The sequence below is a fragment of the Panthera pardus genome, unplaced genomic scaffold (genome assembly GCF_024362965.1).
Source record: "Panthera pardus isolate Hobbes unplaced genomic scaffold, ASM2436296v1 HiC_scaffold_24, whole genome shotgun sequence".
Classification (NCBI taxonomy): Eukaryota; Metazoa; Chordata; class Mammalia; order Carnivora; family Felidae; genus Panthera; species Panthera pardus.
The window spans coordinates 23,792,170-23,818,107 of NW_026526810.1; the positions used below are offsets into that span (position 1 = coordinate 23,792,170).

Consider the following 25,938-nt stretch of genomic DNA (forward strand, 5'->3'; position numbering starts at 1 on the left):
TCCAAAAACAACCCAATTGCTTTTAATGTTTAATGGCCTGCCTCCAGGGCCCACAGCCTTATGACAAACCTTAGCCAGGCCAAGGGCCCAGCCTGCCAGCCTCTGGCTCAGGTTAGCACTCTGCAAGGAGGTAACTCATAGCAGGCATGACGGATGGGGCTCTAGCTTGGGAGTGCCAGGGGCCCCAGTCCATATCTTCAGAGACCTCCCAGGACTGAGCTGTCATTCAGCCTGTCTCTTCTAGTCCCTGAGTCCCTGCAGCTGCATGACTTCTAGCAAACACAACTTCTTGGGAAAACACACAAGGATCTCAGCCCCAGGCTGTATCCCTGCACCCCCTGTAGTGCAGGAGGGAAGAAGCAGGCTTCCCCAGAGTGCTCCAGGCTGGGGGGTCAGGGCCCAACACCAAGTGAGGGGGTATAGCCCCAGGCTTTCCTGGGGATGACTCTAGAAAGTGTAAGTCATACACACTGTACAATAACCAAGTCTCATGACACACAAAGACTTTCTAGAAGAAGGTTCTGCTTGCCTTAGCCTCCTACTCCAGGCCCCGGCTGGGATTTAGGCCCTGGTCCTGGGGAGGGAGCAGAGAGCAAACCCTAATGGGTGTGTGTCAGGCATCACCCCACAACAACCCTGTGAGGTAGGCTGCGTTGTCCTATCTTACAAATGGAGAACTGGGAGCTCAAGGAAGGAAGTGACTTGCCTGGTTACACAGCAAGGAACACAGGAGCCAGGATTCAAGCCCAAGTCTGTTGAGCTCCAAAGCCCACACATTTTCTCTAAGGAAAAAAACAGGAAGTAGTTCTTTCTAATGAAGGCCCTCAAGTTAAAAGTGGGGTCTCCAGCCCAGTGGGGGCAGCAAGAGCTGGAGAAGCTCCAAGGGTGTATCCACTGATGGCCCTGGGCCGCTGGCCTACAAGATAAGGGTACAGAGTGACCCCCACACAGCAGCTGTCCAAACAGCAACCAGTGCTACAGGTGATGGCTCTGGCCACCCAACACCTGTGGGTGGGGCACGGGCCGATCCGGCCCTGAGGCCTTGTGGCCCCAAGTGGGCAGTGCTAGGCCATTGAGCCAGGCAGTTTCCAGCAGGTTGCGGAAGCGAGCCCTTAGTGTGGGGCCAGGTGGGCTGGCGCTGGTGGCAGGGGTAGGTGAGGCACCGCGGGACCCTTCCCCAGCATTTGCCTCCGCTTTCTCCGGGCCAGGGGTTGGTGGCTTCCTCCCCGGCTTCCTGGCCTTGGGGGCGGGTGACTTCCAGGCCAGGGTTGGGCTTTCTGGCTCATCTCTGGCCATGGTGGGTTCTGAGGAGGGCACGGATCCAGCCTCAGTGTCCAAGTCACCTGGAAAATGAACACACAGTCAGGCTGTAGACCCCAACACCCTTAGGTCCCATCTCCTGGCCTCCCAGCCACCTAAACCAGTGGTTCCACTCTGCTCAGGCCTGGGTGGCCCCAGCAGGGTCACAGACATCATGACCCTTCCCCACACATGCTGGAGGCCAGACCACTAAACCAAAGGGTGTGATTCTCCCCTGGTGATACCAGAGCTCTGTCTGATGAGGGTACTGCTCAGGAGAAGTGTCTGGTGTAAGAACAAAAGGAAAGGGGCCAACAGGCCAGGAACCACTGGCCTGTACAGGCAGGGAAACTGAGGTATGAGAGAGGGCCCTGCTATACATCAGCACCATCATCTTTCCATCACACCACCCCAGAGCTTGGGGTGGAGGAAGCAGCAGAAGGGACAGAAGGGGAGCTTCTGACCAAGAACACACCTACTAGTAAGGGAGGCTGTCAGGGTAACACTAAGGACACCCACAGAAGGGTGGACCCCCCCCCCAAGGATCGGGGGAGGACCCACAGCCCAGGGAGGGAGTGGGGACTGGGATGCAAATCCAGCCAGCGGCAGGAAGCTGGGTCCCAGTCAACTCTGCACTATGCCCCAGATTCCAGCAGGCTCAGTCAGAGCAGGAGGGGACTATGAAGTGCCTGGACCCCATTGCCCAGCAAGCTGTCCAGGAAATACGGCCCTGTCCTCTCTAGGCCTAACAGCCCAATTGTACAGAAACAAGATGGTCTTTGCACCCATTAGGGCAAATGCCCCAACTGTTTAAGTGCTCAGGGGACAGCAATGCTTGTCACCCAGACCCCAAGCTCCACATCTGTGCCTCATTGCCTCAGGGTCTTCTCCACCCTGACCTGAAACTTGGACAAGGTAAGGGCCCAGGCCAAGGTTGCCATCATGGCAAGGGGACAAGAAACAGTTCCTGTGGAGACACAGCCCAGACACAGGCTTGGTGGCAGGGATGGCAGAGCAGCAAGGGAAGAAAGACTACCGAGAGGGTCACAGGCCTCAGGCCTCAATATGCCACATGCAGGAGAGGCCACGATGGACACCGCCTGGCACCATCACCAAAGTCCTGGCCGAAGAAGTGAGTGTACACACCATGAAACACCACAGCAGCTCCCGAGAGCGGGGCCAAGCTACCCACACCAATGCACATGATGCTCCAGGACACAAAAAGAGCGAGCTGAAGAACAATATGCACAAGGCATCATTTAGTAGGGGAAAAGCAAACCACAAAACACTGCTCCGACTTATGGGTGCACCACCCATAAATACGCGGGAGGACTGAAACACTACATGTTCAAAAGGCAACAGTGTTTTGGAGGGGACAGGGGATTCCTGCCCACTTTCGGGGATGAGGTGCCATTCACTGAGATGGAGAAGGCGGGGGGCAGAGGACTTAGGGGGAAGCTCAGGAGTGTGGGTCTGGGAGGAGTTAAGGGTCAGACAGACATCAGGTGCAACATGCCAACATGCATTCAGTTCTTTGCGGCCCAAGCCCAGAAGGGAAGCCGGGAGGGACACAGACACAGTGGGGAAAGACCTCAGATAGAGAACACAGCCTGGTCAGAGCCCTAGAACCCAAAGGAGAAGCCTGCACCAAAGCCAGAGAAGGCACAGCAGAGGAGGAGGAGGGAATCTGGGAAGGTGCTGCACCGGGGAAGGCCGAGAAAGTCTCCATAGGGACAGAGCGGTTGGCATGCTCAGAGGCTTACAGAGGAGGCTGTGAAGGCTCTTCGTGCTGGGGCGAGGGGGGGTCCACAGAGCCTACCCTGGATGGCCAGCCCCCTCCCCAGCATGAGTTCTTGGGCCTCCCTGCCCTTTCCAAGGTCCAGGCATCCCTCAGCCCCTAGCCGTGACCATTCACACAGCCCACACACCTGTCACTCGCTCACACAGCTCCGGTGGCTACTGGGGCTGCCCCATGCTCACCCAGCTGGCGGCGCACACAGTCACGCCACTGCAGGCCCAGCAGGTCAGGGTAGATGTCGGGCAGCTGGCGCAGCGCCAGCAGCTTGAGCATGCGCGAGGTACAGCCATGCAGGGCCCGCTCGCGCAGCGCCCGCTCCTCTGACAGCGTGGTGGGCCGCAGCTCCACACGGTGCTCCTGCAACACATGGTCCACCGAAGCGGGGGGCAACCGTGGGAAGAGCCGCTCCTTCACCAGGTGGATGGGCACGAAGATGGCACCGGCCCGCACCACGTGGGGGAAGGGGCACTGCTGGGTGCACACGAAGCTCTGCAGCTGTGACAGCAGCTTGCCCAGCAGCCCCTGCACGCCCTGGCAGTCCTGCCATGCTGCCCGGCCCCACGGCCCGGCCATCTCGAGCCACTCGCGCAGCTTCTCGGGCGGGGAATGGGCCACCGAGCCCGAGATGGCATCGCACAGGGACGCATGCAGTCCTGTAAAGTGTTGCTCTGGGGAGTCCGCCGTGGCGGGGGTAGAAGCCGGAGTCGGGGCCTGGGCCTGGGCCGGCGATGGAGCCGGAGCAGGGGCTGGGGTCGGGGATGTCATGGCTACAGCTGGAGGACTGGGCAGCGCCAGGTTGAAGCAGGCCACGGGCAAGGGCTGGCTGAGAATCTGTAGACCAAGGGGCACAGATGTGGGCGTGGGTACAGGCTGGGCAGACGCAGGGGCCGGGGTAGGCGCAGATGGGACCACGGCTGCAGGCAAGGGTGCCGGCCGGAGGATCTTGAATTTTCGGAACATGAAGGCCACGGAGCTATGGAAGTTGGTCCTAGGGGTGGCCTCTGTAGTCGCTGGCGCCCCGGGTGCCTCTGGGACTACCTTTTCCAGGTCAGGCAGATCCGAGACCGTGTTTCCCACACCAGGGGCATCCAGGGCCGGGGGCTTGGCATGCGCTGCAGGACTAGGAACCCTGACTGGAGCCTCTGCCATGGGCTTCTTCACACTTAAGTCCAGTGCCACCTCCTCTCGAAGCGAGCATCGTGCCTTCGAAGGGGTCTCCCGGGCAGGCAGGGGCTCCCCACAGCCTTTGGCAGGGCTCTCCCTGGGGGCAGGGGCTGAGTCAGGCTCAGCTGCGTCCTCAGGTGCCTGCACATCCAGATAGTCACGGTAAGGGGCCAGGCTGAAGACATTGTCAATAATAGGCATGGGCGGAGAGCTGGGTGGCAGCGTACCCTGATTCTGTGGAAGAGACTGGCGCTCCTGGGCACAGGCTGGGAGTGCCGGCGGGGTGCGAGGGCCCGGACTGTCTTCGATGATAATGGGCGCTCCAGGGTGTTCATCAAGCTGGGGCTGGAGCTGCTCTTTCCTGCAGCTGGGCAGCCACATCTTCTCCTCTGCTTCCCGCACCGGCTTCTCTGCAGGCCTTCCGGGCTCTGGGCATGGCTGGCTGACAGGGAGAGGCTGGCATCCTCGCTGGAAGGCACCGGGCTGCGGCACAGCCTGCACACTGTTTTGGGAAGGTGGCGTCCCTCCGAGCCCTGGGGATGCCCCATAGAGAGAGAGGTCATCCCGGGCATAAGGAAAGCCCAGTGTCTGGGGAGCAAAGTCCAGCGGGCACCGGGGAGCAAGAGGTGGCTCCAGCTTGAGGCCTGGTGAGGGTGCTGGGAGCGGGGCAGAGGGGTAGGAAAAAGTGTCCAGGCCCACTGGGGGCATATAGGGTGTCTGGGCTGCCTGCTGCCTCAGGTAGGGGCTGCTCAGCCCACCAGCTGGGTACCCAGTCCCTTTGTGGGCTCCCAGAGGCTGCAGTGGGAGCACTGAGCTGTAGCTGCCCTGCTTGTCTGGGTGGCGACAGGCTGGTGGGCAAGGCAGGGCCTGTGGAGGGTGAGGGTGAGGGAGCGGGTAGTGGGTGGGCACCGTATCCTGGCAGGCTGGCCCCAAGGGTTGGGCCAGCTGGGTCCAAGGACTTGGGGGGCCCTCAGACAATGCCTGCTTGGGGTCCCCAGAGTAAGGACCCGCATACTTGGAGGCTAGGAAGCCTGTGCTGTGGATGGTCCGATACTTCTCCAGGAATGCCTGACACGGGGAGAAGCCCACGGAGTTTTTGCTGGATCCCCCAGCCGGCACCCCACGCAAGAAGGTGCCATCCAGAGACTGGCTCTTGCCAGGAGTTGGGGTCAGTGAACAAGGCGGGTCAGCCGGGGGTAACAGGGGTCCAGTCACCATTGTCCAATCAACATCCAGTGGCCTCTTCACCGCCCCTTCGCCCAGGCAAGTCGAGAGCCCGTAACACAGAGGGCTGCGGTAGACAGGTTTGGGGGCCGCCAACGGTGGGCCTGGGTAGGAATGAGACTGGGGACCGAAGGGCAGGAGCTCAACGGGGCCAGAGTCCTGCACCTTCTCAGAGCTTTCTGTTGGCGGGCGGTAGAGCAGGCAGCTGGTCAATAGGTTGTCTGTCCGAAGAGGGGGTCCTGCCACGCTGGTAGGGTACAAGGGTGGGTATGGGGTCCAGGATGCCAACCGCTCAGACCCTGCCTTGGGAGCACCCCCCATAGGGCAGGAAAAGTAGGCACCCTTGTAGCTGCAGGGGTCCTGGTTACCAGCAGAGGGGGGCAGGCTGTGCCCGGGTCCGGGGTCTGCCTCTAGGCGGGGGAGCTTGCCATATACCACAGGCCCCAGGGTCCCCAGTGGCCGCTTCTCCGCCATCACTGTGAAGGCTTCAAGCCCTCAGGGGCCCCGGCTACTCAACTGCTGACCTGGGGGAGAGAGAGAGAAAGAGAGAAAGGGAGGGGCTGTCAGAATGGGTTCCAGACAAGCAATGGAGGACTGCTGCTCTCACTGGCTTGTTGCCACACCTAAGAACTTGGCACTTAGTAGATGCTCGATAAAGACTATGAATGAATGAACGCGTGAGTCATACAACACAGAGATTTCCAATGTATACTCCCCACCCCCATCCCAGGAGCCTCCTTCTGTTCAGCTTCTCTCCACATGACTCCCAAGACCCCTTTCTTGGGGTTTCAGACTTTACAGAGCACAGTCTGAGGATCAGCTCACTTGGCTACCCCCGTTCCCCATATTGGGATGAAACCCATTCATCCCAACGTCACTGATAAAGGAGATGGGACAAGAGGTAGGCTTCCTACCTCCCACTATAGCTCTCACTGCAGATGCTATAGGGTTCTCAAGGTGCCCACTGCAGCCAAGATGTGGAATTGGACATTGTCTGTGAATTCAGACTTCCTGAGACACTCTTCAGCTCTTACTCTCTGACCTGCCAGTCTTATCAAAAATGTCAGAGCTAAGCCTGGAACCCAGGTCCCTCAGCCCAGAGTGACACAGACACTGGGCCTGGTTTCGCAGGGTAGGGCTATTCCCCCAGGAGAGGCTGTGGGGTGCACAGCTTTGTACAGGCCCTGCCCCCAGCTGGAGAGCCAAGGCTGTCCAGTAGATGGTGCTGTGCCACCAGCAGGAAGGTCCCAAAAGTGTCCAGAAGGACAGCCTTGTGTGCATCCCAGCCCCTAAGCTGCAGTTGGGTATTCCAAGGCACATGAGGGCAGCACAGCACCAGGGACAAGCAGGTAGGGAGGTGGGAGGGTGTGACTGTGCAGGGAAGGAGTCCCCAGGGGCCACAGAGTGCTAGTTGGCAACTACCCCCACTGTACCAATAGAAAAACTGAATGCCAGAACAAGACTAAAGTCCTGAAGCAAGGCCAAGCAAGGATTGGGAGCCGGGCCCAGAGAGGTCAAGCATCAGGGCAGCAGGTACGCAGTGATCCGTGAAGGGTCATCTAAGGTCAGTCTTCTAGGGCCACATTGCCCTGCCTCTACCCCTCCTAGTACCCTGGTCTCCGAAACACTCAGGTGGCTTAGAAAGGATGAATCAGCTCACTCTTGTTATGATTAGGCCATGGTTCAGGTGCCACAGGTTTCTATCACTAACAAGCCAAGCCAGCCCTCTCTCCCAGCCCTCTCCTCCCTTCTGGCTAGTGGCCAATGACAGCCACAGGCCCAGAGTGAGACCAGCACATTTTGGGGGCAGGAAAAGCCAAGGGTAGTGTGAGGGCCAATGCTCACTCCTATCCTAGCTTAATTGCACCAAGGAAGCCGGGCAGGACTCTCACAAAGTTGGCTCATCTTCTGGCCAGAATCCCAACACCTCAGGCCAGCCTAGGAGACAGGAAGGGGCGTCAGGGCAACGGTACTGAGAGCAATGCTCTATGACAGAGATCTGCATCCCAGAGAGAAAACCCCAACCAGCTGCACGGCAACCTTACAAGGAGTTGTACTGTGTTGGGGGTGTTAAGGCTCCGTTCCCCGCCCAAGGATAGCTCTGGATTAATTAAGTGCTGGCTCTGGTCTCACCACCTCCACATGCCCCTTGGGGCCTGCTGCACACCCACCCCAATCCCAGGAGTCCTTCTCTCCTGGGCTCTGCCCATTGCGTGCCCTTTGCCCCGGAGATTTCCTGAGACAGCCTCCCCTCTACCCTGGGACTCAGCCAATAGAGGCAAAGCCCCCCGGGGACCCTCGGGAGTCTTTAGGGGAGAGATGAGGGTTCTGGGGAGTCAGTGGAGGACTATGAAGGGTATGGGGCTGACCTGACCTCCTGCCAGTAGAAGGAGCCCAGTGTACACTCCCTTGAGGGAGGCCCCTCCCCACTCAAGACAGTAGCCAAAATGTAGGTGCCTTCTTCCCTGACACACACACACACACACACACACACACACACACACACACACACATATACTGAGGAGGCAAGCGATTGTTTGGAGAAGGGCAGGACCACAAGGAGCAGGGTCATATCATCTTTTGGGCCACCAAGCTGTCTGCTGACTGAGGTTAGAGTTGGGCTGGGAGGATCAACCTCGGCCAGGGCCTAGGGCAGGGACAAGGAAAAGGACCCCCCCCCCCCCCCTGCCGTGCCATCCCTGCCAAGCATCAGGGGAAGCAAACAGAATCTGGAGCGCAATTCCCTCTTCCATCTCCTAGCTGCTCTCCGGAAGGCCCATGGACGGTGGGAAAGACCAGGAATAAGACAGCGATCCTGCCTGGCTATGACCAGCGTCTGGCCTCCCCTAGAGGGCTGAATCAGGCCCTTCCCGGGGTTCTCACACCTCCCCCAGCTGAGACTCTGGGCCCTGCTGACGGGAACAAATGAACCTGGGGCGGCCCAGGCTCCAGGGGAGGGGGAAGGGTCGCAGGATCAGCCTCCACCACCTTTCTTCTACCTGCCCCGCCCATAACCGTGGTGCCAGGGGCCCTCGGCCAACCTGGCTTTGGGGCTGCCGCCGCGCCTGACCCCGCGGCTTCCGCGTGTCCCCATGTTCTGCCCGTTGGCGCTGGGGCGCACGTGCACCCCAGCAGGCTGTTACACAGGCCGCAGCCACGCATGCAAACCCGTGCTTGCAAGTACGTGCACGGCCCACATCTGCACACACGCCCCTTCAGAACTGCGTTCTCCCCTCGCTGGGGCCCGGCACACGTGTGCACCCCAAGAAGGCCCGTGCACCCATGCCCACGGACCTACACCAAAGACTGGCGGGAGGTCAGGCGCAGGGGGCGGCCTGGCCTCAGAGTCCGGGCAGCCACCGCCTCGGGGCGATCCCGCCAGCCTGGGCTGCGGCCAGAGGGTGAGTCAAGCCGTAGCGAGGAAACCACAGGGCCGTCCCGTCCCAGCAGGGCGCGTCCAGGGCCCTGCGGCGCCTCCGCGCCCGCCGCCCCCCAGGCCCAGCCCCCCGCCGCCCCCTCATCTCCGCCCCGGCAGTCCACGTGAGCGGGGCCCCGAGGGAGGCCCGAGGGCTCCTGCCGGAGCTGCTCCTCACCGGCCCCTCGCCGGATCTGGCGCCAGAGCCCTGCCAGAGCTGCGGGGCGCTCCCGGGCCCCGGGAGCCTCGAAGTTCGGGGAAAGTTGGAGCAGCCGCGCGCCCCCTGCCCCTCAGCCCGCCAGCCCCCGGCCCGCCGCAGCCCGGAGCCGCCGCACCTCTGCCCAGGCCTGGGGCGCTCCATGCGCCGGCCGGCCGGTAGGGGCGCCCTAGGGCAGCGCCACCCGCCCCTTCCCCACGCGCCGCCCGCAAACTCGGCCCAACTTTCCGCGCCGGAGCGGGCGAGCTCGTACCTGCAGGGCGCCAGGCTTCCCGCCGCTGCTGCCCGGGGCCGCGACCGCATCGTCCAGCGCCGCGGAGGCCGCGGGTCCTCGTCGGGCCAGGCCCTGAGCGGGAAGTCGCGGTGAGCACCGAGCTCGGAGCCACCCTCCTCGCGGCCGTTCGCGCCGCCGCTGGGCGCCGTCTGCGGTCCCGGGCGGGGCGGGCTGGGGGCGGAGCGGGGGCGGGGCGGCCCGCGTGGTGGAGGCTGAGCCCGGCAGCGCCTCTGGGAGCCCACGTTCCCCTGGGCCCGGGGTGCGGAGGGCCTCCGGCGGCCAGCCCTACCCGGCCCCGGCCTCGCGTGCCGTGCACCGTCTGTGTCTACCGCACTCCGCGAACCGCTCCCCAGCGCGCCCAGCACACGCCTTCATGCAGTCACTCCGTGAGATCATTCATTCATTGCCACTTTCTAGCTACGTGGCCTCGTGCATGCCACTTGACCTCTTTGGGCGTCAGTTTCCTTATTTTAGTAAAACGAATTATATCATAGTGGTGGTGCTGTAAAGGCTTAGAAGAGGTTGTATTAAGATATCTGGCACACAGTAGGTGCTCCGGTTCCCTTGGCCAGTACTAACTAGTTGCGTTAGAGAGCTGGAGAAGGGTTCCTTAGTCTGTCCCTCAATCTCAGTGCAGCCAGTGAGAGCAAATTCCAGACCAACATATGTCAATCCCTGTTAGGGCACCACATGTATCTGAGGAAGAGGTGATTTCCCCATCACTGTAATGAGCCAGGAGTGAGGGTGCTGGGGGTTACGAAGTGGCCTCAGTGGGCACCTCTGAACCTTCTTGACAAACCTCCCTCAGTAAGACAGGTCTGAGCATGTGAAGCCTGCAAGGTGGGATGGGGTGGAGCATTCCCAGACAGGAATGATATGTTGCTGAGAGAGGGGCTGGAGAGGCCCACCGGCTGTCTCCATTTGCCCCGACTCTCTGAACCATCTGATTTTGGATGTGAAGCCTCTCAGTGCTGCTACCTTTTCGAAAGAAACCTGGTCCCTCACAGTTCCTGGGCTGTCCAAGGACAGGTGTGTGCAGTGGAGGAGTGGGGAGGCAGGTGGACATGCCAAAGGTCAGAGCAAGTTCATGGGGCAAAACCACCCAGGCCACCTGCTTGGATCCCAAAGGTCAGGGCTGCCTGAGTCAGAGGGCAAAGCAGGCCTGAGGCCATAGGTTCCAAGAGTCAGGAAGCAGCTGGAGCTGAGGAGGAGGGGCTGGACACTAGAGGTAGAAAGGGAAGAGGAAGTGGAGGTCACCTGGGTGGCGGGGAGGGGGAGAGAGTATCACTTCATTGAGAGCTGGAGGGTCCTTAGAAATAGGGTTTGGAGAGAACTGGGGAGCAGACACTCAGAGAGGTTTGGGGCTCTCCCGAGGGTCCACAGCAGGTTGGGATAAAAACTCAGATCTCCTGGCTCCTGCACCTTGGCATCAGGAAGGTGCACCTGTGTGTGACAACTGGGGGTATTGGCCAGGCCCCCATCAACAGGCTGTTCGTCCCCACTCTTGCTCCTCACCACCTCTGCACTCCCCTCCCCGTTCTTTAGCCCAACACCCGGTTCTCTCACCTCTGCCCTGCGGCTGAGGGGTGGGAGGAGGTTCAGTTCTTAGGAGCTAGGACTGTCAGGTTGTGTGCTCAGTTCACCTGATGTTCTCTCCAATCTCTCTGGGCCCGAGTGGGACCCACCCAGGCCGGGATGAGCCTGGTGAGACCCTAGGGGCCAGTTAAGATTCTGCAGCCCCACTGAGTCTTGCCTTAATCCACAAAGACAGCAGCCCCCTTAATCAGTATCTCGCCCCTTCCTTTTCAGCATCACTTAAATACCTTGCACTACAAAAGCAAGGACATGGTAGGGAACTTGGGAGCCACTTTGTTGTTACTTTCTGAGCCTCAGTTTCCTCATCAGCAAAATGGGAACCTTGAGATCTGCCTCACAGACTGAGGTGAGTGTTGCACAAAATCAGCGTGGGAAATTGCCTATAAATGGTAAAAAGCTCTGTAGGGTATCAGCTGTGAACTCCTGAAGGCCCCAACCTTGTCCTTTTCTTCTCTACCTCAGCGGTCATGTATGTGCAGACTGTGAAGAAAAGCGGCTATCAGGTGTCTCATGGATGAAGGAAGGTAATCAACACAAGGTGACTGCCTTGGGAGCCTCCACGTATTTATTAGGCTGTGGTCGTGGAGAGGAGAAGTGGTGTTGTGGCTGGAAGGGACAGTGTTAACAAAAGCAGAGAAGGGAGCAGCCTGTCTTTCTGTGGGCTTCTCGGGTGGGGTAAACAAAGAAAAGTAGCATAGAAAAGTCTGGAAGGGAGGTTTCACACTCCCCCAGCTTCCCCCCCTCCCCCCACCAGGTCTGCACAGGCTCTACAGGCACACACTCCTCCTGTACCCCACCCCTGATTACTCCCCCTTGGCTCTCTGGGAAGGTGAGGTAAAAGGTCACCTCCCCGAACCTCAGCTGTACCTACAGTTATTAATAATGTTGTTCCCTCTAATGAGGCCACATTTGCTATTTACAAATCTCTTTCCTTCCTCCGAGGAGCTTCTTCTCACCCCAGAGGAGGGAGATGTGGCGCCCACAGCCACTCTACAGGCAGAGAAACAGAGAAGTATGGCATCTTTCCCTGAGACACACAGCAGTGCTCTCTCCAATCCTTTCAGACCCAACTATACACTTGCCTCCTCCAGGAAGGCCCTTGGACTGCTGCTGCAGCACTGTCTGCCCTTTCTGCTTCCTCATCCCTTTCCTACTCCCACTTAGCAGAGGAATATTTCAGTGTTGGTGGGTGGGCTAGACAAGGCGCTCCTACTTGACACATGGCCCTGTGCTGGTCACTTAATACGCATCTCATTTAATTCTTACAACAACCATATGAAGCCAGGGTCTGAAAAACAGGCAAACAGGTTTGACTTACCGAGCTGTGTGACCTTAAGGCAGCCCCTTAACCTCTCAGTTTGCTCATCAAATGGGTATAATGAGAACATGTCACAGGGCTCATGCAAATCTAATGAGTTCACAGCTTGCTTTATGGTAAGACCTTAACCAGTGGTAGCTCTAGAGGAGGAGGGGGAAGTGGCTTGCCCACAGAGCCAAGAAATGGAGGAGCTGGGACTCCCCACGAAGAACTGTGACCCCAAACCATTCTGAGCAAAGGCTCAGGTACAGTTGGTGGTCAGGAACTCTCTGCCACCCACCCACACAAAGCCTGAGGGCTGCGCTGACCCAGCAGCCGTCAGTGTGGACTCACACCATCTCAGGGAGTCTGGGTTGGATAGGACCTGGGGTGAGGGGCAGGGTCAAGGCATCTCATCAGAGTGAGCTCAGCCCCTCCCATGGGTATGCTGGCAAGCCAGAGCTTCCTTCCGCTGGGGAGGCAGTAACCTGCTGTCCTACCAGGTGAGCAGAGAGTGGGAAGCCCCCAAATTCCAGAGGAGCCCCACTCCACCTCCCGAGGAAATCAGAGTCTCTCAGAGGGGAATCCCAAAGACCAGGAAAGGGAGATGGGCTTTCACTGGGCCCCTCTGGAGGACTGTGCCTGCCAGCCTACTGGCTAGACAGAAAAAGCCCACACACAGTAATTTTGGGACCTTACTGAAGGGGAGGGGGGAGCACTTTGATTAATTAACAGCCAGGGTGGGTTAACCATCCTTCCCATCCTTCCTTCCAGTGCTGTTTCCCAGTGCACTGAGAGAGACAGATGTGAAACAGACTGTGGCATTTCAGTGTGATGTGTGTTTGCGTAGGGATGGGCTGCCCAAGAGAGGCCTGAAGAATAGGGTACTGTGTAGGGTCCCCCATTCTGGTTGTGCCAGAGCCCAGCCACGGGGGCGGGGTGGGGCGGGGGGACGAGGGGGTCTGGCTTGGTTTTGTAAGCAGTGGGAAATATTACCTTCCTTCCTCTAGAGAGGTCTTTCTAATGCCCACATCTGACCCCGTCACCCCCCAGCTTGGAGCTTCCCATGGCTCCCCAGTACCCTCAGGATCCAGTTTCTCACTCTGGCTTCTGCCTGCCTCCTAACTGGCCCCCTCCAACCATCCTACCACTAGAGCCCCCAGAGCCTGCCTCAGGGCCTCGCTGGGGCATACCTCTACGCTTTAGAATACGCTCTCCTGGGCTGAGAGCACTGGCCTCTGCTGCTTGTCCAGCTCTTTCTTTGCTAATTCCCGCTGGTCTTCAGGACAGCTCAGGCTCCCTCCTGTGGGAAGCCTTCCAGAACTCTAGGCTGGGCTTCTTCTGAAGCCTCACAGCACTGCAAACTCCACTCCGCCCTAGCCTAGCCTCAGTTCCCTATGCTAACACGGCCTGGTTATAAGCCTGGCTTCCCTGCTAGACTGGGCAGGGACCTCTTCCAGGGCAGGGCCTGGGTCTGCCTGAATGCTGATACTCTAGTGCCCAGCAGCGGGTGGAGTCTGGCCATGGTTAGGGAGTGGAGGTCTAATGGTAAAGCAGGGCTCTGCTCATCTGAAAGGGAAGAAAAGCAGAAAAACTTCCTTGGGCCCAGAAATGAGGGCCTGAAGGGAGCCTCTACAGCCGAAAGCTCCCCTAAAGCCCCTGTACTTCCCCTCTCAGCCTCCCGGGACCCATGACACCAAACCTCAGACCAGCAACAGCCTGCTGCCAAGCCCACTTCAACAAGGAAACACTGAGGCCCAGAGAGGGGCAGCCACATGCCCAGGGTCTGGGGTGGGCGGGCCTTGAACCTAGGTCTCCTGAAAGCCTGTCCAGTCTGCACACCAGCTTCCTTCTTGTTTTGACGCGGCCTCCCCCCGCCTCCCTCTCCATCCCCAGACCCAGGATGGAAAAACACCTGGCTGAGCTCCACCTGAGCTTTGGGCTGCCTGCAGCCCCCTCCTTGGAGGCCCCTAGCCTGGAGCTGGGGGTGTGAGAAGAGGAGGGGGAGGACCAGTGAAAAGGAGAGAGGCTGATGCATTTCCCCCTCAGTGTTGCAGGAGGCTGCAACCTACCCGGAGCCTGGACTTCTGCCAGCCTCCCTAATCACCTCCTTTCCTTTCCCTATCCAGGGCCTCTCTCTGGGGATCCCCTCCCCCACCTCTGTGCCCTGGGCAGAGCAGCACAGCTGTTTCCAGGATGGTGGTTTGGGCCTGGGCGGGCTGTACCCACAGCCCTGACTCCTGCCCAGTGTCTGTCTCGCTGCGGCCTCCGTAGGGAATTACCTTCCCGCAGCTCCCCAGTTCAAAGGTCTTGGGGGGCTGCCAACACAGCTCCTCCTGGCCCTGCCCAGGCCCCCTCCCCCAGTGCTAGAGCACATCCCCTCCTACCGTGGGCAGGCTGGGCCGGGGGACTGTCCATCGAAACCTTCCCTTAGCTTTAGCCGCTGGGGCAGTGGGGTCTGGGCCAGGTGGTTGGTGCTGCCCCCTCGTTAGTGGCCTGCTGGGGTTTCCGTCACTTAGGGCTGGTTACCAGGCAACCGCGTCGGGAGGGCTGGCTCTGGCTGAGGCTGGCACAGCCGCTGCTGCTGAGGGGGAGGCGTGCAGCCAGGCCAGGGTCACGGTCAGGAGGCCTCTTGCTCCTGGGAGGGGTGGGGGTGGGGCCTCAGCTCTGCAACCTCAGAACTCCTGTCATTGTCTCAGCCTAGACTCACAGCCCAGCCCCAGGAAAGGGGTCTCCGAGGCCCTCCATGGTCCTCCACACAAACACTCATACTCAGAGTTTCTGGGAGCTTGAGGGGAGGCTGAGTGGGAGCAGAGAGGGACTGGCTGTATACCCGTGTTGGGCTTATTGACCACCACCCTGTGGCCTGAGGTGGGGGACAAGAGGAGTCAGATTTCCCAGTGTACAGGGCTTAGACCTGAGTTTAAATCCTGCCCTGCCTTTTTTTTTTTTTATTAAATTTTTTTTTTAATGTTCATTTATATTTGAGAGCCCGACATGGGGCTCAACCCCACCAACCGCGAGATCATGACCTGAGCCGAAGTTGGATGCTTAATCGACAGAGCCACCCAGGTTCCTCATAAATCCTGCTCTGCCTTTTAATGGTTGTGTGGCCCTGGGCATGTTAATTCCTTGTCTGAGCCTAGGTTGCCTCGTCTGTAGAATGGGATGCTAACCCCTGTCTTATAAGGCAGTGTGCAGTATGTAAAATGCTCAAAGCAGCGCCTGTTACATAGCCTCCTCTCCATACCTGTTCGTTCCCTTCCTCTGAACCCCAAGCCTCCCATGTTACGGGGGACAAGCATTACAGATGCTGACAGCCCACACACCGTCCACCCAGCATTGCCAGGTGACCCAGGGACGTGCCATCCTCAAGTCCAAGAATAGCCTTGTGCCCTCACCCTGCCCCTTGCTCCCCCTGTCCCTCCTGCCTTGTTTTTTCAATGTAATACTCATATAGCCCTTTACTATGTAGCAGGTCACTGGTTTAAGGGCTTTACAAATATTAATGCATTTAATTTATTTAATCCATTTAATGGATTAAGTCACTTAATCCGTTTATTTTATTAATCCATTTAATGGATTAAATGAAGTAATGCTGAGGTAGACCTGGAGAGCTGTGTGGGACAGGGGCCCAGGCACACCTCCTTGCCATGCTGGCGTGGCTTCACCCGGCCGCTGGGTTAGATGCCAGTCCCGCCTCTTTCCACAACGCCAGGCTGGGCTGGTGTAGCCGTGGGCAGGTCAGAGTTTCAGGAAGAGCAGTGACGACTAATTAAAACTTTGGCTCAGGGAGGCCCCCTCGGGGCAGGGATTGCCTCAGTCAGCTCCCTTGGGGAGGTCCCCTAATTGGACCCACAGGCTCTAGTAATGATGCAAACTCACCAGATAGAGGATAACAGGCAGGGAGGGAGGGGAAAGAGGGAAGGAAACAGGTTGGCAAAAATAATAATAATAATAATAATAATAATAACAACAACAACAACAAGCCCCCTCTCATTGTGAGGGGAATGACGGGAGTTGCCAGACTATCACTAAGTTGCTGTATGACTTTGGGTAAGTTGCATGGCCTCTCTGAGCCTCCATTTCCTCACTGGAAAGTGGAGATAATAAGAGAGCTCTTGGAGGGTTGCTGTGAGAAAGTATGTACAGAAAGTTCCAAGCACAATGCCTGGCCCAGAAGTAGGGACTCATAAAATCGGAGCAATTATTATCATGTTATTAAACCAATATTATACCAAAGGCCTTTCGTACCCATCTTCTTGTTTAGTTCTGGGGGCATTAGCCTCCTAGCTGTCTGTCCTGATTACCTGAGTGTGGGTCCTGGGCCTGGGGAGGGATGTGGAGGAGCAGGGGCTGTGGGTGCGGGTCAAGCAGGAGGTCACACAGCAGTTGGGATGCAGAGGGAGCCAGAGCCTGCGGAGTGGGGAGGACCTCACTAGGCAGCGAGGAGAAGAGAGGGGGTGCTTGGTGGGGTGAACAGCCCAAATAAAGGCCTGGAGACCAGAGAGAATGCAGAATGTGGACAGGAGCCATGGGGAGCCAGGGCCAGAGCTGTGGTCTGCTGAGATACCTAGGCCAACGTGAGTGACAGCCACACACTGCCCGGCTGAGGCCAGAGTGCCCCCTAGCTCCAGGGTGCTGAGAACGCCTGCACTCTGCAGGTGGTCTGTGAAGCAGGGAATTTGAGATCTGGGCGAGGGAGGTGGGTGCTACTTGTTGCCTTTCTGGTTGCAGCCAAGTGGCCTTACTGACTCCCCTGCCCTCTGTCTGGGGCCAGTCTCATCCCCAATCTGGGAGGTCTCTGTAGTCACGGGGCACGAGTTCATCTCCTCCGGCTCTCCGGCCCCCTCAGGAAGCCACACAGGCCTGTTCTCGGGACAGGGCCCAGGCCAAGTTCCAGAAAGAGTCAGGGCCTGCCATGGGTGAGACCAGACCCCTCAAAGATGACCCAGCTCAATGATGTCACTTCTATTTTCACAGGCAGCCTCCAACAGCACCCAGCCCGGTGTCTGCCTGGGCTGCAGCAAGCCTGGAGGCCCCAGGACAGGGTGGGGGGTGGCTCCCTTCTCCTTGAGGGGTCCCCAGAGCAGAGCAGTCTGCCCCTGCAAAGTGCTCAGTGGACCCTTCCAACAAATAGGGCCTCAGAAGACAAGTCCTTTCGTGGAGGGAAAGCCAGGGCCAAGGTATAGAGGCGACCGGGCTGCATTTCAAAGCAGCTGGTCAGCGCTAGTGAGTCAACAATTCCTGAACAAACACGGCCCTCTGGACCTGGGCCTCTCTCCTCACCCTCTGCTGGCAGCCCCTTCCCCTCCTGCAGGCCTCAAGTCCTGTCAACTAGGCCATCTGTAGCTCACACAGGCTCCAATTAGCTCAGTAATTAGCACCTCATCAGGCCTGTCTACCTTTGAATAGCTCTCCTGGGAAGGGGTTTCAGGAGGTCTCCACGACCTCAGGGGCCCAGGGCTATGGCAAGTCCTAGCAGGCCTCCCTGCATTCACACATGCCCCCTAGCACTTGCTAGTATGAGTTTCCCAGCATAGGGCAGTGGACCCAACTGAAGAATCCCTCTGAGACTGGAGTAGGGCAGCTGAAAAGTAATGGAGCCTCAGGCAGGACACCGCTTCTCGCAGCAATCCCCAGGGCCATGCACTGCACCCACACAAACCTCCTCACCAGCTCTGCTTACTCAGGAAGGCTTGGCTGGTTAGGATATCGGGATATGGGCAGGGCAGTGGGGAAGGGTAGGAGGATAGCCAAGTCCCCAAGGTCCCCTAGGGAAGAAGGCAAAACCAGTTGGGGTAATATCAGGGGGCTGAGGGTAGGATGGCCTGTGGCTGGTGGGGTCAGAGAAGACCTCCTGCAAGAGACAAAAGTAGGTGGTAAGTCGTGAGGTGCTGTCAGCGTGTGTGGGGTCACAGCACAATGGAGTGGCTCCGGGGGCAGAGGCAGGCAGAGATGTCCCCTGACTAAGCTCAGTTCCTCCATCTCTAACATAGGGACAATGAGAGTAACAACCCCCAGGGTCTAGAGAGGATTCGAGAGGCAGGGTGTGGGATGGGCAATAGTGCTATGGGGGTAGGATGCAGGTGGCATTGGCACCCAGGCCACGGTGTAGGAGTGAGCGGCCAGGGAAACCACATCTCATCTCCCTCTCCCAGACTCAGAACAGCAGTGGCCCTAGGAGTGGGCATCCCATCGCTCAGCCTTGGGGGAAGGAGTGCACACTGGGCCTGAGTAACGAGTGTGAAAGGCACAGGGGACCCAGACAGACAGGAAGTCAGCCCCACCACAAGAGGAGGCCTGCAGATCGAGGCAACCTGGGGCTGATGGCCCGCTGTGGTCAGTCATGAAACTGGCCTCCAGCCACACCCTGCAGAGGCTCATTGCCAATAAAATCTCCTGCTTTTAAGATTCTGGCTCTCAGCCTAAGATTCTGCCCCCATCCCAGCCCATCTTCACCCCCATCTGGCTCCCAGTCCCAGCTCTGGCCTCATTCCTATCCCAATTCTGAGGCAACAGCCAGTAAACACACCAGGAAAATCCTAATAGGGACAAAAGGCCAGCAGTGGCCCTGTTCAGTTAAGGGGAAGCCTCCATGTTTCCTTGTGTCTGGTGGGCAGCTGGCCTGTTTGTACCCAGAAGTGGAAGCATGAAACCCTTGAGGGCAAAGAGTTCCAGAAGGCATTTGGGGGAACTGGGGAGACTTTGTCCACTGCTCAGCCAGGCTGCGAGGGCTGTGGGAGATGAACCCAAGACACGGGGCTGGGCTTGGACACGAAAGGCCCACACGGCCCCCAGGGCCCACCCAACCACAGCTTTCTCCATGAACTGCCCTCAGCAGGGCCTGCCCAGAACTAAGCCACCTCCTTCAGCCTCTCAGGTGGCCAGCATCCCTTTGAACTTTGAGGGGCTCCCTGATTGGCTGACCCCATGCTCAGGTTCAGTGGGTTCAGTGGGTACAGCACTACCCACCACCCCCTCCCCCCAGGAGCCAATCCCTGGGGAGCCGGGACTGTCACTGTGACCTGATATGCTTCCACCAGGATGCCAGGCTCCCCACCCCGTGACAAGTCAAGACAGGCCTCACAGAGCAGAATGATCTCAGGAATGTGCTCCTGGGGCCAGGGGACTGGAGAGAAGGGGGCCCGCACCCTGTGCTCGTGCTGTGCTCGAGTGGCCAGCGAAGATTGGTGCCCATCCTTAGCTCACATCCCGCCTCTGCTGCTCCTTAGCCGTGTTGCCTTAGGCAAGTCACTTCACCTTCCTGAAGCACAGTTTACACAGGCAGAAAATTGGGATAACTGTCACTTACCGACATGGGACAGCCAGGCAGACTAAGTGAGGCTGTGAACATGCTGCAGCCTGAGCTGGCACAGGGCAATACTCCTGGAGGAAGTCAACCTGAGGGGTCGGGGGGACCCAAGCCGGGCTGTGCAGCCAGCGGCGCACATGCACGTGGGGGGACTGTCTGGCCCGGGACAGGCAAGAGCACCCCTTCTTCTAGCACAGGCTTGCCCGGGGTGTGCACTGCTCCCCAGCCCTACTCAGCCTTCCCTCCTCTATCTTCCTCCCTTCCCCATTTCCTGTCCTCTCTCCTCCCCACCCCTCTGCCCGTGGACTCTGTCCAGGGCTGTTGACTCCTCTTGTAATGAAAATAATACCAGTGCAGAGACTTACAGCTCATGAAGCTTAGTGGGCTGGCATGCACAACCATCTCCCGGGCTACGGGTTCATAGGCCTGTTGTGCAAAGGAGGAAGCCGAGGTGAAGTGACTTACTCGAAGTCTCACCACCAGGAAGCAGCAGATCCAGGAGTCAAGCAAGCCTAGGGTTCCTCACTCCCAACACTGTGCTCTGTCACCCGGAATGGAGGCCTTCTGGCAAGGCGGGACTCACAGGAGCTGCGACAGATGAGAAGGATGTCACGTCCACCCATGAGCACCCCTGTGCACAGACAGACCTCCAGACATGGCTTTTCATGCATTCTTTCCCGCATTCATTCATTCATTCATCTGCTTTCTTTCTCAGTGTGCTGCACCCTGTCAGGCCTGTTAGGTCAGGGTATGTATGACCTCTGTGTATGGTCACAGGAGCCACTAGTCACAGCCCTAAAGGGCCACTAACCTCTCCTTCCTGGCTCCAAATAAGGAGGGGCTGGGAAGGTGGGTTTTGGGGTGGGGGTATTCAATCACCCACTCCCCCCTCTCCAGCTTTGCTCCCAGCACCCCATTCCTGGCACCCACTGCTCTAGGGTTTGCACCAAGTTCCTCCACCAGAACAGCAAAGGCAAGTTTGCATCCTGGCTGTACCCCAGCCTAACTCTGTGACCTCAGGCACATCACTGGACATGGTTGGCCTGCTTTCTCATCTCTAAAATGGGGCTTATGCCTTTCTTATGTTTTTTTTTTTAAGATTTTTCTTTAAGTTTATTTATTTTGAGATACAGGGAGAGAGAGCAGGGGAGGAGCAGAGAGAGAGGGAGAGAGAATCTCTCGCAGGCTCTGAGCTGTCAAGCGCAGAGCCCGACGTGGAGCTCGAACTCACGAATGTGAGATCATGACCTGAGACGAAACCAAGAGTTGGATGCTTAACTGACTGCACCACCCAGGCACCCCAACCTTTCTTATGTTCTTATTATGGAGGGGAGGGAGGTAGGAAGTCTTGAATGAAAAGCACTATGCGCTGTGATCGGTAGCTCATCCTCTCCCACCTGCCAGGGATGGAGCTGGTTCCCCTCCAGACAGCTGCCCTAGACAGCACCTGGGGGTGGGTGGAGGCCCAGCTCACCCAGCTGGAATCCTCCCTTCTGCTTACCTCAGAGGAGCAGGCATGGGCAACCCACCCCACCCTCAAGGTAGTCCCCATCACTTTATGCCAGGAGACCTCTGCAGGGCGAGTTCCGCTGGGCACCCACCAGCTTCCCATCCCTCTAGCCTCCACCTGCTTCCACAAGGCCCAGGGAGCACCCTGTCCCCTCCCTCCCTGTTTTCTATCTTTGTGCGGGGTCCACCTGCATTCTCTTTCACAAGCCCCTCTTTGCTCAGTGTGGCTCTTATGTGGGTCTGTGGCCCGCAGGCACACCCAGCTCCCCTCATCCCCTTCTTCAGTTCAAGGTCCAAGCCCAGGATGCCCCAGGCCCACCCCTACTGAGCTGGAAGACTGGTACAATCCAGACAGGCGTTGACTACCAGCTCAGTTTCCTCATTGGTAATTTGGGAATAAAAATACCTAAAGATATGTTGTGACACTAAATTAGAAAAGCAATGTAGCTAGTATATAGGTTAATATAAACGATAGGAATAAATGGATAGATAAAGGAACATACTCATGAGTCTGCTCTAACTTAAAAAAAATTTTTTTTAAATGTTTATTTATTTTGAGAGACAGCGCGCGCACGTGCTCGAGGAGGGGAGGGGCAGAGAGAGGGAGAGAGAGCATCCCAAGCAGACTCCTCCATGCTGTCAGCACAGAGCCCAATGCAGGGCTCGAACCCATGAAACTGTGAGCTCGTGACCTGAGCTGAGATCATGAATCAGATGCTTAACCAACCGAGCCACCCAGGCGCCCCTAACTTCTTAAAACAATGCCAAAACTCTGGTTAGCAAATTCTGATACTAGTATATTGCTAGGGATTCCCATCGTGGGCCCCATCTCTGTGTCTTTGAGGTGCCGCTGACAGGATACCCTTGTAGAGACAGACTCCCCAGGGGAGGCTGGCCTAGGGAGGCCTCAGAAAAAAGTGGGAGGCTGAGTCAGGAGTCAGGATAAGGAAGGCCTGGGAGGCCCAATGAGGCTTTCTCTTACTTTGGAGGGTCTAGAACAGCAGCCCAGGACCCACACTATGTGTGGGACCCAAGAGGCTGCTACCTGAGGGGCCTCCTCCATTCCTCGGCCGTCAGCAGAGGCTCCCCACAGGGCAGCTGCCAAGCCCACATGGACCCGGAAAAGGAACCCCTCTGGGCAGACAGAGCCCTGTGTGCCAGGATACCTGACTGGGGGCAAGAGCATGGATTTCAGAGGCTAGACACCATTTCGGCTGGACACCCTTGTGTACTGCCCAACCTGCAACTGGCAGGAACCCTGTGACCCCCCAGTAACTCTGAGGATAGCAGCAACTTAGATTTCTCCAGGCAGACTTCCCACCCAGCAGCTCCCCGTGTGCCCATGGCCTCTAGGCCCACTGCTCCCCCAGCCGGACCCTCTCCCTCCAGCCCCTCAGCACCCACTGGCACAAAGCAGCGTTGGTATTAGACTTTGACCAAAGGTCAGGAGGATGAGGAACATGAACATCCCAACTCAGAACAAGCAAGGCAGACAAGCAGTGGCCATCTTGTTTTCAAACCCATCAGCTATTTCGTGTTCTGCCACACCCCACTCAGGTCACAGCTGGCATCTTCTTTTCAGGTCCCCCTTCCCCCTTTCCCCCCTTGTTCTCCTGTCCTCATTCAAAGCTATTTAGCCCTCCACCCCACCCCCACCCCCACCCCCATACGTGCAAACCAGATATGGCTCCACGTTTCTAAGCCCGCCCAGGCCGTTTACTAAGTTGGGGGTACCTATCAACCCCAGGCCACAACAACCTTTGGCTGCGGGTCTGTCTTCTCACAAGCTGCACTCATTCTCAGTCGGGGTGCCCTTGCCCACTCATGTAGAGAAACAGACAAAGAAGGATAGAACGATCTTTTTCTTTCAGGAATTTCTTCTTCCCCACAAGTCTGGTCCCAGTCACATCTCATCCTTTTTAATCTGTTAAAGCCGATCGCAGACAGTTTTTAGATTGTGAGCACATGCCACAGGTTTATCATAAACTGCTTAGCAAAGGAACCAGTCAAGGAAAACAAAACACACCAGATTCCTCCAGCATCCTGGGAGAAGCTGTGTAATGCAGTGGTTTGGAGTACAAACACTAAAGCCAGACTGCTGGGTTTCAGTACCACTTTTGCACCTTTCTAGCTGTGTGACCTTGAGCAAGTTTATTTAACTTCTCTGTGCCTCAGGGTGCCTGGGCAGTTCAGTCAGTTAAGCGTCCGACTCTTGGTTTTAGCTCAGGTTATGACCTCACGGTTTCGTGGGTTCAAGCCCCACATCGGGCTCTGAACTGGCAGCGTGGAGCCTGCTTGGGATTCTGTCTCCCTCTCTCCCTGCCCCTCTCCCACTCACACTGTCATTGTCTCTCTCAAACAAACAAACAAACAAAAAATCTTCTCTGTGCCTCAGTTTCTTCACCCATGGACAATGGATAATAATAGTACTTATCTCTGGGAATGCAAGCTGGTGCAGCCACTCTGGAAAACAGTATGGAGGTTCCTCAAAAAAGTAAAAATAGAACTACCCTACGACTCAGCAATTGCACTACTAGGTATTTATCCAAGGGACACAGGTGTGCTCTTTCGAAGAGACACATGCACCCCCATGTTTATAGCAGCACTATCGACAATAGCCAACGTATGGAAAAAGCCAAAATGTCCCTCGATGGATGAATGGATAAAGAAGATGTGGTATGTATATATATATACAATGGAGTATTACTCAGCAGTCAAAAAGAATGAAATTTTGCCATTTGCAACTACGTGGATGGAGCTAGAGGGTATTATGCTAAGTGGAATTAGTCAGGGAAAGACAAATATCATATGACTTCACTCATATGAGGACTTTAAGAGACAAAACAGATGAACATAAGGGAAGGGGAACAAAAAGAATCTAAAAACAAGGAGGGGGACAAAGCACAAGAGACTCATAAATATGGAGAACAAACAGAGGGTTGCTGGAGGGGTTGTGGGAGGGGGGATGGGCTAAATGGGTAAGGGGCACTAAGGAATCTACTCCTGAAATCATTGTTGTACTATACGCTAATTTGGATGTAAATCAAAAAAATAAAATAAAATAAAAATAAGTAAAAAATAAAAATAAATAATAGTGCTTATCTCATAGGGTTGTTGTTTGTGCCTAAAATCTAACTGGATTCAAATTAAATGAATTCATCAATGTAAGCTACCAGCACAGTGCCTGACACACAATAAGCACGATAAGAGCGTCGGCTATTATTATTATGAGCACATTTATATAGGAGAAGAAACAGGAATGTTAGATAAGGTTGTTTAACTATGTACAGGTCTGGTTAGCTTTACATGGCTGTAAAGCTGTCACATTTGTATCAGCTGCATGGGTTAAACCTGGGTCATACCAAGCAGGACCATCCCTCCAAATTGCTAGGTGTGGGCTGTTAATCAGAAACACCAGCTGTAGTTGTCTTTTTTGAGCCTGGGATATTTTTTCCCCCAAACTGCCACCTGTACCCCTGAATGACTATCAGAAATATCTTTTAATCAAGCAGAGCCTGGGGGCTGGGAGGTGGCAAAGAGAATGAGAGAGCAGAGAAGCCTGTTCCATCATAGCCAGGTGGTGCTGGCAAGGCTGGTGGAAGGTTCTGTTGCCACTAAGAGATGGCCAGGAGGTGCTGGGCAGTGAGGCCTGGGACTGGGGCAGCTGAAAGGCCTGTCTGTGGTCCTGGCCATGGGAACAGCTCTCAAGGGCCAACCGTGGTTCCTGGCCAGTGGCTACACTGTCTTCTGAACCCTTGCCCTGCATGAAGCTCCTTCCCTAAGTTCCCAGAGCCTTGGCAGTCCTCAGAGCCCTCTGCCCAGCCTTCTGCTGGCCTGAGTGTCCTGTGGAGGCAGGACTGCAGGAGGACTCAGCCAGGCTGAGCTGAGAGCCAAGAGGGGCTTGGCAGCTTCCCCGAAGGCTGGCGCAGTATCTCCCCCGTCTCCACCCGCCCCCCGCCGAAGCTGTTCAGGACCTGATGCAGAGCATTCAGTTAACAAAGCCCGGTGATGTTGTCTGGTAAAAGCAAACCCAAAGATACAAGGTTACCTGACATTTAGTAGTTCTTTCCAATAGGGACATAATGCCAACCGCATATGTTTTTTTTAAAGTTTCTCTAGTAGACATGAAAAGAGTAAAAAAAAAAAACAGGTGAAATTAATTTTAATAATATATTTTATTTAACCCAACTTATCCAAAGTATGATTTCACATGTAATCAATACTTGGAGTTATTAATGATACATTTTACATTCTTTTTTTTAATGTTTATTTTTGAGACAGAGAGAGACAGCGCGTGAGTGGGGGAAGGGCAGAGAGAGAGGGAGACACAGAATCTAAAGCAGGCTCCAGGCTCTGAGCTGTCAGCACAGAATCCAATGTGGGGCTCGTACCCACGAACCGCAAGATCATGACCTGAGCTGAAGTCGGAAGCTCAAAGGACTGAGCCACCCCGGCGCCCCTATTTTGCATTCTTTTATCTCATGCTATCTTTGAAATCCTGTGTGTATTTTACACTTCTTGCACTTATCAATGTGGACTAGTGACTGTAGGGGAGGGAAACAAAGTTTCCCGTACCCTCCTAGGTGCAGTTGCTGGGACTACATTGACAAAAGGCAAATTAACAGGAGAAAGGGGGTATTGGTATGCATACAGGAGCCAACAAAGGAACAAAGGAAGTAGGAGTCTCAAACTATTACAGGTAAAGGTTTACAGACCTTAGTAAGGAAAAGTGAGTGGAGGGAAGTGGTTCAATGGGAAAAACAAATAGATTTCTTTAGCAAAGACAAATGGACTTTTAGGAGAACATAAGATAAGAGAGTCTGTGATAAT

The 25,938-nt window shown here is 56.5% G+C and overlaps 1 protein-coding gene across 4 annotated transcripts; it reads right to left on the reverse strand.

Moving 5' to 3' along the window:
- CUNH15orf39 (chromosome unknown C15orf39 homolog) lies at positions 1-25,175 on the reverse strand. 4 transcript variants are annotated; one of them, XM_019441415.2, is made up of 3 exons: positions 25,157-25,175; positions 3,280-6,009; positions 1-1,343 (listed from the first exon to the last, which is right to left on the reverse strand). In XM_019441415.2, the coding sequence occupies exons 2-3, from the start codon at positions 5,957-5,959 to the stop codon at positions 976-978; spliced, it is 3,048 nt and encodes a 1,015-aa protein (XP_019296960.2). In that variant the 5' UTR covers positions 5,960-6,009; positions 25,157-25,175; the 3' UTR covers positions 1-975. The 4 variants fall into 4 exon arrangements, with proteins under 4 accessions (XP_019296960.2, XP_019296963.2, XP_053744811.1 ...); XM_019441418.2 differs by lacking the exon at positions 25,157-25,175 and adding an exon at positions 14,672-14,688; XM_053888836.1 differs by lacking the exon at positions 25,157-25,175 and adding an exon at positions 9,371-9,548.
- Positions 25,176-25,938: the final 763 nt, after the last annotated feature.

Bases quoted from the DNA above. Each gene is read 5' to 3' on its own strand.
- CUNH15orf39 (XM_019441415.2), bottom strand. From the start codon at position 5,959: ATGGCGGAGAAGCGGCCACTGGGGACCCTGGGGCCTGTGGTATATGGC. The intron at 1,344-3,279 runs GTGAGCATGGGG...TTCATTTTCCAG, and splicing joins CTGTGTGCGCCGCCAGCTGG to GTGACTTGGACACTGAGGCT.